Source organism: Myzus persicae, unplaced genomic scaffold, assembly GCF_001856785.1.
Source record: "Myzus persicae strain clone G006 unplaced genomic scaffold, MPER_G0061.0, whole genome shotgun sequence".
Taxonomy (NCBI): Eukaryota; Metazoa; Arthropoda; class Insecta; order Hemiptera; family Aphididae; genus Myzus; species Myzus persicae.
The window spans coordinates 71,024-88,958 of record NW_019104304.1 but is presented as its reverse complement, the minus strand read 5'-3'; the positions used below and the strand labels follow the sequence as shown (position 1 = coordinate 88,958).

Sequence of the window (17,935 nt, the reverse complement as noted above, 5' to 3'; positions counted from 1 at the left end):
ACGGCATTGGAGACAACCAATCAAATGTGTAACCAAAAACAATTACATCAAAAGGAACAATTAATAACCGAGAGCTTTATATCAGCGACTAAATTAACATACAGGCACGATTATTATTAATTATTATTACGATAAAAATAATGAAATGTTTGTAAATTGTGCACTTACATTGTGTCGATCGTTATATTATACTATATATGTTTAAATGATATTGATGATGGCATAATGCAACTTCTAGATTTTGTTGAATGATTTAATGATTACCAACGCATATTTTGATGTTGTAAACTATCTGAATAAATGGAACAGGAGTCCACGATAAAGAAGTTCGGACATGTTTTCAAGTTAACTACCAGAGCAAATTTTTTAAATAATATTCAGTTGGTTAAATATGTAAGTAATGACCACGTAAACTATGCTCAATTTTGCATAAATTGACAGAACTTTTTTTTTCTGGAGACAAATTTTAATAAATTTGGTTTACATGACCAGTGTTATTACTTATTATAGGCTGACTAACCGTCTTCGCTCAGAATCGTTTTTTGTATACAATGATTTTATATAATTGAATTCAAATTTAACAGAAACCCTTCTAGACACCTACTGGCTACTATAATACAGTAAACTGGTACCCACTTGCCCACTTTTTATTTAATATTCTACAGCCAAGTAGTTTCAAAACTAATGTTTTGTAATATTTTTACTATAGATACTATCCTAAGTAATTATTACTGAAATATATTATGTAAAAAAAAAATATTGTCAAAAACTTAGACATTTTGATATATTGCACTGCAAAAAAATATTATCTTTATATATCAATATATACCTAATGGAGTGCTGGTGTATATATATTTTCAAAATAATTGATTCATCATTGAATTATAACAAATGATTGGAGCTTAATTTACACTTAAGAGTACTAAATATGCATGAAAAATATGTAGTAAATATGTACAAAATAAATGATTTAAAAATATGCACTGATTTTTATTTTTTACTCGCAGTTTTCATAAATATAAATAATTATAATTGTTACTAAATATGTATCAATAAAAGCGCAAAATTGTACGTCAATCAGAGATTTGATAAACACGATAAAATAATACCAAGTGAAATCTCTCGAAATAAATAATAAACATTACACCTGAGTATTTTTTTTATTTTTTTACTGTCAAATGTTCAAATTATAGAAATAAATAATCAAATATCATTAATCATCAAAAAGTCTCAACAAATTATAAAATTGAGGTTTATTATGATCTTACAACTAAAAAGTCACTAAATAATAAATATGCAAAAATATGTACTATAAACTTTTAATATTTGTTTCATAGTGTCTTAAAATTAATTCCAATCTTACCTAGCAGTAAATCTAATGGCCCCAAAAAAAATATGCAAGTGCTATAACTTTTAAAACCTTGCAACACTAATCATTAGTCTTATTTTATGACTTCCAATGAAATGATAATGATCACACGGCACGTCGAATAGGCAATTTAGGTACATAGACACACCACTGTCACGAGTCGGTCATCCAGTGTTAATGATTTTACGTAGTTGTTAATAACATTATACATATGTATATGAAGGCATTCTTAAATTTACATACTTATTTTGGGTGACTATTAACAGCCCCATTATTCACCCCACTCGAATTTCGGTGACTTTTCTTTTTACCACAACTGGAAATTCACCTCAAAGAACGCCATTGTGGGACAACAGTAAAAAGACAGTGGCTCTTCAGTTAAACGCTATTTCAATATTCATATTACAGTACTGCTATACAATTGTAAAAACCACCTGAAGAGCCGTGGTTCTTCTCTGAAATTATAACATATCGTTACTTTGTTTGCTTACCTCGTATAATATAAACTTAAACAGATTTGAACTTTATTTAGTTTTCTTTTTTATCCAACGTATAATATTATAAGTAAATATCATAAACACTGAAACTATTCTGAAGTTTTTCTTAGACGAACTCGTCTTTGAAGCAATAATCATACGTTATTTTTATACACTTTTATGCATGAGAAGTTATTTTATAATAATTGACAATAATCACAACAGATTATGGTACCACCAGGCACCAGGAAGTTAGAAAAAAAATTCCAAAAAAATCTTCATGTGGCATCACAGTGAGTATGCGTACACTAAATACCTCACACACTTCAGAAACACCCTGTATAAGTGTCAATAAAGTGCCCAATATAAACCTGAGCTTCAGCCCTCAGCCCCCCCCCCCCCAAATGTCAAACAATATTTGCGCCTATGGCAATCGTACCAGTGTGGTGAAAAAGCTGTTATACAATTGTTATCACTGGTATCAAAAATTATTCATCATCATACTGCTATGGAGGTAAATATTTACTAAATTAATAAGACCATGTTAAAGTTATTATGTTAAACGTTCGAAAAAATGAGGATAGTCCTCTACACGCTACCACTTTACCAGGTATACTTAACCCCATGCAACGGTATAATAAAATGCACAAAAATTAAAATATTTTAATTATTGAACACTTGTCTACTAAGTATAGCACTACCTACAACATATTATTGTGTAATATTTACCTTCGTGGTTAATGGATGTATACAATATATTATTGATAGGTAATATGTAAGTATTAATTTTAATAATTTATATTTTATTGTTTAATTTTTTTAGTATCTTAATTTATAAAATTATTAAAATTGTTTTTATATTTTTAGTAATGAATACACGAATATAACACTAGTTATAAGTTTACTTTAATTATAATTGTAACATTTATTTATCATAATAATAGTACCTATTAACTTATAACAACAATCGTATTTTAAATGGCACTTTATTTTTAAATTATTTTATAACTCAAATGAAGTACGAAAGTAGCGCCCTGTGCTAATGAATCATGCCCTGTAGAATCAGCCAAATTTCATGGTTTTTTTTTTTTAATTAATAAAGGAAAATATTCAACGGCCCGCATCGAACTTCGTTTTTCAATATTTTAGCTTTTTTACAAATTATTAGATACCCATATATAAAATCAAATAAAAAATCTGAATTCAATGCGGGCTGTAAAATGTTGCTAATTATCAATTCGAAAGAAATTACCTAAAATATTCAGTTGTCAACGAGTTATCCATATTCCCGTGTAATCACTATAAAAAGTCCAAATTGTTTTTTTAATTCTTATTATTATTTTCTCTAGTCGATTGGCTTTCCTGATAACTAGTACCTACATCTTCATATTAATATATCATTGCATGATGTATGCTAATCGGAGGCGTATTTCCTATTAGGCAGTGTAGGCTGTCTAGGGTAGCAAAATGTAGGTGTTGGCAAATTATGTAATACTTAATTAAAATGCAGCATTACACGAATAAAAAAATATGGAACATTAATTACTTAGATACTTTTTTATTTACGAAAAATAATTGTAAAATAAATAAAAATGTATATATTTTAAATACATACCTATATATAAATATATCGATTCAATATAATAATTTATAGTCGTAATAATATTAAATTCTTAAAAACAATCCACAAGTTGTACGTGGAATGTTCAATGTATATAGAAAACAATCGTAATACTAATAACAAGTTGAGCTCCTTATGGTTGGCGCCTGTTTTGTTTGAGTGGTAACAATAACCATTATCAAAAACATGAGTCAGTTATAATTATATTATTTTTCATCTGGTCTGTGTTTGAGAGATTGTTTGTGTGGTGTGACAGTGTATTTTACTAATCAACAAGAAAGTACCTAGGTACTCTAGGTGAGTATACTAAGTACTAAAATTAAGAAAATATTTTAAAGGCAAGAAGTTAACTTGTAAAATTAAAACAGTTAAGTTAAGAATTGTTACAAAAAAAATAGTTATCATAGGAGATACATGGCATACATTTGCTTTGTATGCCTATTGGCTATTATTATAAATGAAAATATTATAAAACATGTTGTAAATTGCAATGTCTTACTTAATGTTCCAAACAATGGTTTTAATTTTGTTTTATTAAGATGGTACATAATTCATACAAATTTTCATTGTAGGTTTTCATAAAAATTTGGTGGACTCTGGACACCCATTGCAATTTTCCCAAAGTAACTAAAAGCTTGAAAATAATTGTCTAAAAATTCAAATAGATTTAGCCGATTTAGGTACTGTTGTCTATTGTTATATTTAATATTTAGGGTATTTTGGAGGGTTTTTTTAACTTTCTTAGTTATAATAGATCAGCAAATTTTTAGTGCTTATAGCCTTAAAACAAATAAATCCGCTCTGATCTAATAAGTCATCTGTATGTTTTTTCAAGCATTAAAATGTGAAAATTCCAAATTCGGAAATAAGATCCAGTGTTTTTAAAAATAATAGATAAAAAATATTCTAAGGCAGTAAGTAAATATTATTATAGCCACAAAATGTAACTTTTTATAATTTACAAAGTATAGGTATTAAAAAAAGTTAGATTTCAGCACAAGTGCTTCGCCTTGCCTGGCCCTGTCAATAAAAGCATGGCTTTTATAATGACCTCATAATACTCAACTGTATTGAAAATATGTTGCCATAAGTATCTCTTACAACCAAATTTAAAAACTGTTATATTTCATGACTGATTGTTGGTAATGAAAAATACTAATGCAAAAATACATTGTGAAAAATTGTTTTTTTAACGTTTCTGGTATTACAACAGTCTATAGTTTTTGTTCTCACTTTTTGAAATAACTACAGTTCTTTGATGAAAGAATCATAGTGCAAATATTATATTGTACTTATGAATTGAAAATTGTAAAAAAAAACTGTTACTTGGTAACTATACCCTTGTTTTTCTTCAATTCTTGAAATATTAATACATTGAAGACCATCAAATAAATAGTACTTATATTATGAATGCATACGTCTATAATGATCCCGTGTACAGATGCTGAATATACAAGGGTGATGGACGATAAAGTGTAATAATTCAAGTCAATTTGTTATTTATTAACATGAATTTTATTGTGAATGTAAAAACTGATTGAATATTTTGTGTATTTGAATAATTTCAGAGTCTGCTGGCTAGAAGGTGCTTGTACTCACTCTGACAAATCACGTCTGAATATCAGATCGACAAGATAGTGTTGACCCCATTGACCATCGCTTGTATGCTTACAAGGTCTAGGAAATACTATCGTCCCACACTCTTATGGTTGAAATTGCGATATCTCGTGTCGTTCTGTTATCGACATAAAAGAGGGTAGTTTCTACTGTTATAATATTTTATTAACATAGCTATTATAATATTGTCTTTTAAACTGATCAATATCTCCTATTGATTAATTGTCGTGGTCTTGTGAGAGCGTTTCTATTATCGAATATGATTTAGCCTATTCTATTCATATATTTTCCACTGTCCAATTCTCAGAACTACTATTTTAACTATTTTATTGTTGGCCTAGCCTTCCCTGAGGTTAATCTACTATAATCTACTACCTACTGTTTGAAAACGATTAGTCAATAGCTATAGCACTGACTTAATAAATTATCATTAACTAAAATATATAGATTATAGGTACTTAATTAATAATTCTGTAAAATAAATTTATCTCATAATATCTATTACACTGTAATATTACTAAATAATAAACAGTTTTCATAAGTTGTAAACAACTATTAAAATAGCATGATATAGTCACAATTCTTATATGCCACTTGGGTGAGTAAGTACAAAGCAGACCTAAATAAATTTGATTTGATTTTAAACAGGCTTCTGGATTTATAGTTAAAATTTGCAATAAAAATAATTAGTGTCTACTAGAGTCTAGAGATCAGCAAGGGTAGGCCATAGCCCATAAGAAAAACATTTCAGGTTGGCTAGATTGCATAAGTACAATATAGTATATAATTATATATAAAATTACAAATGGGCCCATCTAGATTGAGCTCAAAATAAAAAGTATACATTAAAATCATAAACCTTATACCTACTTAGTATAAAGCTCTCTAGGATGTTTAAATTCACAAAGGTAGTAGTCATAGAGCTGCACAGAGGTGTGTCTTATAGGGCCATAGGCACACCTGAGGCTAGATATTTTTTTAGTAGGTACCAGGTACTTAGATAAATAGATTCAATAACTCACTTTTTCTGGAAAAGTGGATGGTCAAAAATATAAAAGCCACACCTCGAACAGAAGGCTGGGCAAACGTATGATAGTATTACATTATTCTGTGGTAATATTTTGTATAAATACATTACATTAATAAAATAAGTATAAGCTCTTACCTTTGAATCAAATTTAAGATTCAATATTAAATATGCCATTGAACATGAATATTAAGAATTGGATGCTGATATTAGACCCTTAAACCTTAAAGGCTTGTACGGTTAAACTAATAAATTCAGAGTGAATTTTTATGCACTTAAATAAGTAAAAATTTTAATTAATAAATTTAATATGAATAAAGCTGAAGCGTGTTGTTGTACACTATGTTTTTATTTAATTATTTTAAATTGTATTGTTCACAATAATACAATTGTTTGTAGTTAGTTATAAGTTTTGGCAAAAAACTTAACACCTAAATATATTATTTCTAACATCTTATTTTAAGTGAGTAGTAACAAGTGCAAACATTTAACAGAAACATAAAAATACCTTTTTTTAACAATAGGTTTATTGTGCAAAAGATAATTTATCCTTAACTTTCGACAAAAAAAAAACAATATCCTAATTATTAGGCTCTAAAATCAATTATTTTTATAAATTAATTTATTAAAATACATAATTTAGGTACCTGTCATGTATACTATAGCAGTTTGTTATATTGTATAAATGAGTCATTTGCGAAGACAAAAATATTTTAAAAATGCAACACTCAATATTGTTGAAAAATGATAAAACTATTATAAATATCAATTATAAACGGGGTAAGTATGACAAACATGGTAGCAAAATCGGCAGCCGTTAACATTGATAAATATTTAGGATTGTGATAGTGTATAGTACCTTTCAAGTGTTAATTTGTATGTATACCCATTACATGCTCACCTACTATACATAAATAAGGTTTTATCAAATATAAAATTCCATCGAGATTATTTATTTCAATCTTCATTTTTATCATTGATATCAAAGATATTACTTTTCAGAGTCAAAATAATGTTAACATTTGAATACCCATACATTCTTGTAGTTATCAACGTAAAAATTAATTAGATCTATCTTATAATCTACTGTAACTTCAATGATCATATCATCAAGAAGATGAGGGATTATATCTACCACGTACAATTTGTCACTTGTTTGTAACATTCTCTTGAAATTCCCATTTTGAGGCAAAATTTTCAGGGTTTATAAACTTAAAAAGGACAGCTGAGACTTATTAAAATTCTTACTTTTAAGTTATTTTGGTTAGTACAATAAAAACCATTTAAAAAAGTCATCCTATCCAACATATAATTATTGTACAACTAGTTAGTAATGATCCTAAATATTAGTGATCACGTTTAATCCAATTTAGTATAGTATGTGGGAATATAAACCTAACCATGACTATTACGTAATGTTATATGGATTGATCATTAATACCATGACAAGGTGTTGGTAATATTAGTATCATTAAAGTAAAATGCAGCATATTCAATTGTTATAACTTTCAATATTGTTTGAAAAAAAATGGATGCAGCTATGAGTCTATGACACTTTGTTCATGATATTTAGTATAAACCCAACTTAAATTATAAAACAACAAAGTTTCAAATTTGAATAATATTTATGTATTATTTTGTATGGATGACATATAGCAAATCTGTGTCATGCTGATGTTCTCAATTATCAATTGTAAAGAAAAACACAATTTTAACATTTAAATTAAAAAGATTTGGTTTTATTGATCTACGCAAAATTCTTTTTCTTCAAAATCTCTAACAAAGTGTCCAATTCTTGTGTGTCATCTCCGAAATCTTTGACAACCACGCATGAACATCCTATCACTTTTCTGGCTTGACCGTTGTTGTCGTACTTACACAGACCGCTCCATTCCCCTAGAGTTTTGTTGCTGTCTACTTCAATCAGAGGGGTACTACTCTCGGCACACAATCCAGTCACTAATTTCTTGTACATGGCTTCCTCGCAGTTGTTGGCCAAGACGCATAGTACTCCTGTGCAAAAATCAAAAACATGAAAATTACAATAAAATAGGTCCCCCAACTAGTTTAACATTTACCAAGTTTCTTCTCCAGAGCCTTGGCACTCTCATGTATTCCGTGTAAAAGGCTGCCGTTAACCTGGGCATTTTTTAACACTTCTTTCAAAAGGTTGTACATTTCTCCGTGTTCACCAACCTCTACGGCATCTTCAACGTCAGACATTATGAACTAGTGTATTGGTACAGCAATTATTTAATAAAAATTTTCAAACACTTGCTAAATTGGTTGAATTAAAAATGAGAATTTCTTCAAAAGAAATATAAAGCGAACAAGTTTTCGAAAAGGAGAGAAAAATTAATTTAATTTAAATTGATATTGTTGAAGTTAAGTCGTTAGCATTCTGTTTATTTCGGCAATCAGTGCATGCAACTAACTCTTGAACGCACTATAACTTCATCAAACCTTATATTTTATTATCTTTAGCCACGATTTAAGAAATTACAACAGCTATTGTAAAAAAGATAATGATATCATGCTTGAATAAATACTACAAAATAATAATATTACATTATATTATTATCAATTATCATGGAACAACATCGAGATAAAGAATATGTGTATTCTTTAAATACATTTATATTTTTTTATTACAATTCTTTCTTTTTCAATAAGTGTATTCTTTATCTCGATGTGGAACAATATTTCAATATTATTATGATATGATGTATACGCGAATGATAATTATAATTTATATTAATATATTCTCTACCTAAGTTCTATCTAGTTCTATCTACCTAAGTTCTCTACATTTTGACTGGGTGCAGATCATAGACGTACGGAAGGTATTTAAATATTTTCGCATGATAACAACTATAAATATTTGTTATTGGGTGACTAATTTAATCATTGATGTTATTCTTAAACTGTGTGTACGTATTTTTTTTTAGCAACACGAACACAGTAGACTCAAATACGCAATTGCGAACTTCGTGTCAACAAAAACAAAAAAAAAAATATTATACAAACATCAAATGAACATTTGTGTACATTTTTATTTCAATTGTGTGTTATGACAAATTTATACGTGTCCGTATTGTTCACAAATTATAAACCATGGAATCTGTTACTACAAGGGTGAACGATGAGAGACAAAAAGGGTAAATTAATATTCAACAATCCAATATATTGTATAACTACTTTAGACTTTAATTACTATTAACAGTGACTTTCAAATATTGTAATATTTGTTATTGCTAGTTACTTTTAGCCAATTTCAATTATTTTCATTCATTTTTAACCTTTCCATTTATTTTATACTGCTTCATACCTATTGATTCAAGTAATTTCAAGACTAAACTCAATATTATTTAGTGGGTTTAGGTGTTCAAAAGAACAATAATAATTCAGTATGAAAATAAAAATAAATGTTTTTTGTATACTTAACGTAATCCAAATTTATGATGGAAGTCTGTATTTTCTAATGTGTGTAAATGTAGTATTCAAAATTGTGAATATAAACTAGAAATTAAATAGGCTAAACACAAGTGAAAAAAAAAACGCACCAGGACGTTTGGTTCCTATCATTAAGGTACATGACTCATCAACCCCGGGTGGGATTAAGACTAAAGAGGGATAATTTTAAACCAGTTTAACTTAAGACACTTCTGGGATATATATTTATTTTCTTTTACACAAATTAGATTTAAGTTTGAAGTTATTAGGTTATGTTATTTAGGTATTGATTAAAACGTATAAATTTAGTCTACTTGATATTAGTACATACTAAATATGTTCAAACACCACAATGGCAGAAATATAATATATTAATTTGCTCACTTTATACATTAAACTAAATATTATAATAGATTCTATTTAACTTGGTTAACTCAGTTTGTGTGTCATTGACAAAACCAATGTTTACGTGTCTATGCCCTATGGCAGCGTTTCCCAAACTCTTGTTTGGGTTGGCCCGGTAATTTATATTTTTCACCTTTGTGGCCCATCAAAATATTTTACATTTATCATTATGTAATAAAATGCAAAATAAAACACATTTGAATCATCTCTCCCATCTATTTGACTTCTTCTTCATACTTAACAGTTTAAATTATCAAACGAAAATGATAAATAACAAATTTAATATGAGAATTTCATTGAATTCTGCAACCCGGTATTAAATTTTGATGGCCCAGGAGTGGGTCGCGGTCCACTATTTGGGAAACGCTGCCCTATGGTGCTTATTTTCGTTCCTCAACAATACTTTATAAGTCATAATCTAACATAATAAATAATAACAGATTGTCTCTTGCATCAAGGTCTTCATATTAATATTGTTTATACACTATGTACACCTGTTGGATTTAAAAAAAAATATATTCATTCCTGCAAATCTATGTGCTTATTATACTTGATGCCATCTTACAAATTAACAAAAATAATAATTACCTACAGAATACCTATAAAATATATTTAATAGGTTCAGGTATTACTACATGATGGTTTAGGAAGATATAAAATTATATAAATATTATATTTAATTAAACAGTTTTTATCTATATAAGGTATTCATATAGTGTTATCTGAAATTATGTTATACCTGTTATAACTAATTTATAACTATAGTAACCTAAATTTACTATCAGTGTTTATTATTACATTTATTGCTTAAAACCACAAATTTAAATAATATAGATGTTATAAAATGTATTTTATTCTGCATGATTAAAAATTAAAATCTAACAGTACTTATAATTTTTAATCATATTAATATTAAATTAATTTAAATTTAAAACAATAATCATATTTTGCAGGTGTATGTTGGTGATTTACCCTAAGACTTCTTACGCCTAGACTTATTTTCATTACATGATTCTACTAATAGATTGCAACAAGAATCTGCAGACCAGCAAGCTGCAACAAAGCATTATCTTATGTACAAGGAGACCGTGATAGATATAGATTAAATATTACAATAGTACAAGCGCGGCTTGTCAAAAACTATAGATTAACCAGAATGGATCCATGTGTACGGCTTAGAATTGGACATTGTGTATATGAAACACAAACAGATTCTAATGGTGGTAAAACCTGTAAGTGGCATTAAGCTGTTCAAACGTAATTCAAATTAGTGCTTATTTATTTTGAATGTATTAAAAATGATTACAAATTTTTAGACTTCCACAAGAAGATGTCAATCTAATTCATATATAAATGTTTGATGAATGTTCTTTCAAAATGGTTGAACTTATTGCTTGGACAACAATACCAATTCCTAATCAAATTTTTTAGGGATCAAAATTGAACAGTGGTACAATCTAACCGGTGAACAAGGAACAAATAATGAAGAAACTATAAATAATAAAATGAGTTTTGGAGTAAGTTCTAATCTTTTTTAACGATAATTACATTTCTGTAGTTACTTAATATTATATTAACTATATATCCTTGTTGACTTTCAAGACTCCACCTAGTTTGGTCTTAACAAGTTCAGTTATTATGCTACCACAAATGCCAAAATTCAGCAACTCAAGTGCCGCTTTAACTCCCATATACATTCAACCTTCAGCACCACAAGTGCCAACTCTTAATGTAGAAGACTTGAAACAAGTAAATTAATTATATAATTTAAAAAATTTAAATATTAAACACATGTTCCCAAATATGGATGAAGAAACAGTTAAAACTGTTTTTGAAGCTAACAATGGTAACAAAGATCTTACCGTTAATTCTTTACTTCAATTGTTTGACTAAATGTTTGTTAAACAACTAAACTTTTACATAAATACATAATATTATATCAGCGCCATGTCAGCATTTTGACGCATATACAATATATTAACATACCTACTACTAACAAAAGTTTCGGTTACCATGAATAACATCGATTCAATTGACAAAATAAAATCATACGTCTGTGAAATTATGTAGGCGCCAGTGACCCTGCCCGGTGGAACAGTTCGCTATCAATCATAGACATAATAATATATGGACTGCGCTTTCCTCACCTCCAGTCTATCATATCTGGTCGTCGAAATTGTTTGAGAGAGATGGTAATAGTTGGGGGCAGTCATGGAAGTAATACGTCTATATATTTTATACACCATGAATATATTTATTATTAATCATCATAGACATAATAATATTATTATGTCTATGTTATTAATAGATGCATAATAATAGTAAATAATAAATAATATAGTATATTTATATATATATGTGTATATATTATAGTAAATATTTGCTTATACTTGCCTTAATAACCGCAGGGGCAATGCCTCTGTAGAGGGCCACTAATCGTCGGCTCAGGGGGCCCCGGCGGCGGTGCCCCGCATCTATTTTAAATGAAAAAACCATAAGTATGTCTTTAATGAAAAAAATTGAATCATTTGATTTTGTTTTAATTTTATGTGTATGGGAGAAAATACTGCGTCCATTACATGGTGTATCAAAAAATTTGCAGTACAAAGATACAGATTTATAAAAAGCCCGTAATCGACTGGAAAACGCATACCAGTCGATTAAAAAATTAAGAGAAAATTATGACAGTGTTGTTGACGATGCAAAACTGTTATATTTAAAATGGGTAATATCAACCAAATATAAGGCAACTCGACCACAATTTGCAAAAAAAATTTTTGATGATGTTGATGGAGACCGAAGACTGGAAATTACTGAAGAAAATTTCAGAATTAAAGTGTTCCTTCCTGTTGTCGACACTGTATTAAGCCAATTGTAAAACCTTTTCTTTGGCCTGCAGAATGTATGTAGTACTTTTGATTTTCTCAGACCTCAATCAATTATTGAATCTGGGGAAAATTCAATTGTTAAAGAATCATATGACTTTATAATTAAATATCAATCAAATATAAGTTCTGAATTTACCAGTCAACTTATCTCTCTTAAGGAAATGATCATAGACAAAAATTTAAAAACAATTGGTGAACTTGCAACATTTATCCTAAAAAATGATTTTTCTATAAGTTACTCTGAAGTACTAGGAGCCTGCATGCTATTCTTAGTATTGCCTGTTACAGTTGCCTCTGCAGAAAGATCATTTTCTAAATTAAAACTTATTAAGAACTTTCTGAGAAATTCTATAACACAAGATCGTTTGACTAATACAGGCATATAGCTATACTTAATGTAGAACAAATTCGTACATCAGAATTAAATTAAGAAAAGGTTATAAATGACTTTGCTAATTTAAAAGCAAGAAAAATGAATTTCCGTTCTTAATTTGAATGATTCTATTTCTATAGCACATATTATTATAAGTATTATGATTTATGACACATTTACAATGACTTGAACTAAGTTATACAAATGCATTTCATATTGTTTGTAAATATTTTTTTCTATATAAATAAGTAGTAGATACCATATTATGAAATTTATTGAATTAATGTCTAATATCAAGTAATAAGTATAATAAATTGATATCTTATTAATTATTATTATTTGTATATGTTTGTGATACATTTTTTATCATTTTAAATTTGGTAAAGATTTTTTTTATACAATTAAATGTTTAAATATAATATAGGTGCAAACAATCTTTTTACTATGCAATATTTTTTTAGAACCATATATTATTACAAAAGCTTTAATTAATATTTATAGTAAAAAAAGAACACTAAAAGTGTGTATAGTTATATTTGAATAACAATACACTGGTTACTGGGTATAGTGGGCCTTCACATTATATTTTTAGGCTTTTAAAAAAAAATCACCATTATTATTTATATTTTTATAAGTAACCTATAAAAAATATTATATACATAGACCTCGGGGGGCCCCATATATTGACTTTGTCCGGGGCCCCAAGAATCCTAGTTGCGGCACTGTGTGTAATGGCAATGATTGAAAAACATGTAGAAGTTGGGTTAGAACTAATACAAGTGAAAAATAGAGGTGGATTAATGAAACCGTTGTATGACATAATAGTTTTATGCAAAGCAGCTGAACAAGTTTTTAAAACACATCAACTATCAACCATTAAAAATAACCCTATTGTCCCTATTAATTATCTTATTATAAAAGCAATATCAAGAATACAAATTAATAATATGTTTAAAAGTTTATCAGATCATATATTAAATCAATCACCACTCAATAATCACCTGCTGCAAATAATTCACCTAACTTTAAAAACATATTTTACAGTGAGATTACATCATTTTAACAAAACTATAAGTGAACCCAAAGAAAGAATAAGATCTTTTTTAACAAAAAAAAGCACATGTACATTTTAAAAACCAGTAATTTTAAACACATTATTATTATATACTATTATTATTTAATATTTATATACTATTATTATTTAATATTTATATATTATTATTATACTTGTATTTTTAAAAGGGAAAATCGTTGTTTGTTTTCAAATTATTATAAAGATATCAAATAATTTACTTACAGTTAAAATACTATAAAAAATGTAACCCATGTCCTATATTGCATTACACATATTAATTATTTTAATGATAATTCAATCATTATTGTATATAAACTTGTATTTTTTTATTCTTTATTTGTACTTTGTTTTACAAAATATACGTAAATTTGTCACATAGGTATTTGGTATTTTGCTGTACAATTCATAAGAGAAAAACTTATTAATACAATTATATGGTATTCATATTATACTTATTATGCACTTCTCCGATATATACCTGCTTATTGCTTAATAGTTTTATTACTTGATTTCCATCATAGACATTACAACACATTATGTCTATATAATTATTATGATTTTCACGCAGTTTTTACTTTTTATTTTGAATTGATGTTCAAGATTTTCAAGGAAGAATTTGGATTGTATCGAGACGTCGTATCGAGGCAATTTTGAGCGCTCAAGAAGTTACACGTGCAGTATACAAGCGATACGTACCGACCCGTATCGGACTCGGACTTCGATACGAGCATGACAAAATATATAGGTATGTCCGTGACAAAATATATATTTTGTCATGGATACGAGGTGATACGTATCGATGCGTATCGAATTTTTCTTCTTGAAAATCTTGGTTGTTTCGGTGATGACAGAAACTAGATAATGATTATTTCATTGTGTAAATAAAAATATTCAATAGTTTCTTCCATGCTTGCCCTCAACAATCACATTCTCTCTCAGTTTACAACATAGAGTAATATTACTCTATGGTTTACAACGGTCCCGACTTTTTCGCTCTGAGCGCAGTCCATATATTTCTATGTCTATGCTATCAATACGGACGATTAGTGCTTACGTCATACTTGTTATCATTCTTATCAATGGATCCGTTGGATCCAAACAAATATTATAACGTATTAACGTACTATGTTAAATTAAGTTAATAAGTTAAAATATCGCTTAAAATTAATATTTTAATTATATTTACGCGGTTTTAAGCTGAATTGTATAATTTTAGAAATTTAAAAGGTCTGTGTGCGCTATGAACTGAGTTTAATACTGCTTGCGAGCCTATTTTTTCTATGCTTGTCAACTATAGATTGCTTACCTTTTAATTTTGCATTCTAAAATTGTATATAAAATTATACAGTTAATAGTATTTTTGTATTATATACAGATATTATTTAAATATGGTTTTATGCTGGGTATTTGGTTGTTCTCATTACACGGAAAATAGTTCCTGTAGCTTTTATCGCTTTCCAAAAGAACTAAAATCAAGAAGACATTGGATCAAATTAATAAGGTAGCTTTCTCACATAGGTCCCTACATGGTACATCATCAATAAATTAATTTTGTTTGGTAATAGATGTATTGATAATAATGATACTGAAACAAATTTAATTTTTTATTTAGTTGACAATTTTCAGTGAATACTGGGAAATTATAACTAAAATGTTATATAAAAATTCTTGAATTAATTTTGTTTATGAAAGTATGCCCTTCCAATTCACACCATATATTGTATCCGACATTGCTTAATATAAACATATTTTTATTATATAGGTACATATTTCATAACTAATACTACATACTATAATAACTAACCCTACCTAACGTTTGGATTCTACTTGTAAGCCTTAGCTATGTTAAATATGTTCTATAGCCTTTAGATATTAAATTAAATAAGATAGTTAAGGTTGCTTGAAATGTTGTGTGATTTATTTTTATTTTACTACATAACTTTTTGGTTCAAAGATGAATAAATCATATTTATTATATTAGAAGAACAGATGAACCTAAATCAGGTGCTCGTGTGTGTAGCTGTCACTTTCAAGATGGAAATAAAATAAATGGTCCAACAATACTTCCTCATCGTTTAAATCAATTTGGCACTCATCATCTTACACCTGAAAAGAAAAAGACCCGCAAGAACTTTTCAAAACTTATGATGAATGAAGAGAAAGAAGATGAAATATTTAATAACAGCGAATTTGAAATCAATACAGCACTTGATCTTGATGAATCAACAAAGTCTAACCCCCAAGGGTATTATTTATTTTTTGAATATTATGATTTAATATTCTAATAAATTAAATTTTTTTTTTTAGAGTATCTGAAGTCATTATGCCATCGACCTCATTGACCATACTCGAAACTGAAAATTATTTTCTAAAAAAGCAAAATGAAGAATTGAAATTGAAACTAAATACATTAAGCTTGTCATTCACATTTGAAAATTTAGTTCAAAATGAAGATTTATTAACTTCTTATACTGGCATACCATCAAATGAAGTATTTATTGCTCTTTACAATTTAGTGAAAAATGCAGAGATTAAATATCATTTAAATTGGAATGTTGAAAGTATCAGTAAAATTGATCAAATACTAATGACGTTAGTTAAATTGAGAAACAATTTACCACATTTTGATTTAGCAGTAAAATTCAACTGCAGTAAAGCAACTGTAAGTAATGTTGTCATTACATGGATTAATGTTTTACATGCCATACTTTTTACTAAATGCATGAGTAGTATTCCAACTAGAGAAAAAAACAAAAAATGTTTACCTGGTGCATTCAAGTCATTTACCAACTGCCGTATAGTAATAGATTGCACTGAAGTATTTACTGCTGTATCACGTCAGTCGATGAATATACAGAGAGACACATATAGTTCATATAAGCACAGAAATACCTGGAAAGCACTAATAGGAATTGCCCCGAATGGTGTTGTTACATTTGTCAGTTCATTGTTTCCTGGATCTACATCAGACAAGATGGTAACATTAAATAGTGGTCTTTTAGAGAAAATGTTCCCTGGAGATCTTATTATTGCAGATAAGGGTTTTTTAATCAGGGACATTTTACCTCACGGAGTATCTTTAAATATTCCACCATTTTTAGATACTCCTCAGTTTACACCAAATCAAGTTGTTCAAACAGAAGTTATAGCTAAGGCACGGATCCACATTGAAAGAGCAATACAAAGAATAAAATGCTATTCCATAATAAATTTTATTCCTTTCACTATGTTGAAGCAAGCTGAAAGTATTTTTCAATTAGTTGCTGCATTAACTAATCTACAGCCTCCTTTAATTAAAGAAGTTCAAGGAAATATGTAAACTGTAAATAATAATCATAATTCATATTATAGTATATTGTAAAATGTACATTATTACATTTTTAATTTTTATAGTTCATAAAATTATTAAATTAGTTTTAAAATCTAGAATTCTATAGAAAATTGCTACCTGCATTCTTAATAAAAGTTTATAAAATAATAAAACAACGGTTATCCTTCAGTAAGGTAGGGTATATACTTTTGAATAAAAAACTGCTCTAGAATTTCCAAATTGATTGCCCATTTGGTGTCTTTTTCAACTACAGCTATAAGTACTTGTTCAGGGGTCCAAATAACTAGGTAACAAAATTCA

General features: G+C 28.0%; 2 protein-coding genes and 1 pseudogene across 2 annotated transcripts; 2 read left to right on the top strand and 1 right to left on the bottom strand.

Moving 5' to 3' along the window:
- Positions 1–7,827: 7,827 nt before the first annotated feature.
- On the bottom strand, positions 7,828–8,575 carry LOC111041042 (40S ribosomal protein S12). Its single transcript, XM_022325196.1, has 2 exons — positions 8,189–8,575; positions 7,828–8,123 (listed from the first exon to the last, which is right to left on the bottom strand). The coding sequence occupies exons 1-2, from the start codon at positions 8,331–8,333 to the stop codon at positions 7,858–7,860; spliced, it is 411 nt and encodes a 136-aa protein (XP_022180888.1). The 5' UTR covers positions 8,334–8,575; the 3' UTR covers positions 7,828–7,857.
- A 649-nt stretch (positions 8,576–9,224) lies between these two features.
- LOC111041041 lies at positions 9,225–12,082 on the top strand (annotated as a pseudogene).
- Positions 12,083–16,196: 4,114 nt separating this feature from the next.
- LOC111041044 lies at positions 16,197–17,626 on the top strand. The gene is made up of 2 exons (XM_022325198.1): positions 16,197–16,549; positions 16,612–17,626. The coding sequence occupies exons 1-2, from the start codon at positions 16,449–16,451 to the stop codon at positions 17,621–17,623; spliced, it is 1,113 nt and encodes a 370-aa protein (XP_022180890.1). The 5' UTR covers positions 16,197–16,448; the 3' UTR covers positions 17,624–17,626.
- Positions 17,627–17,935: the final 309 nt, after the last annotated feature.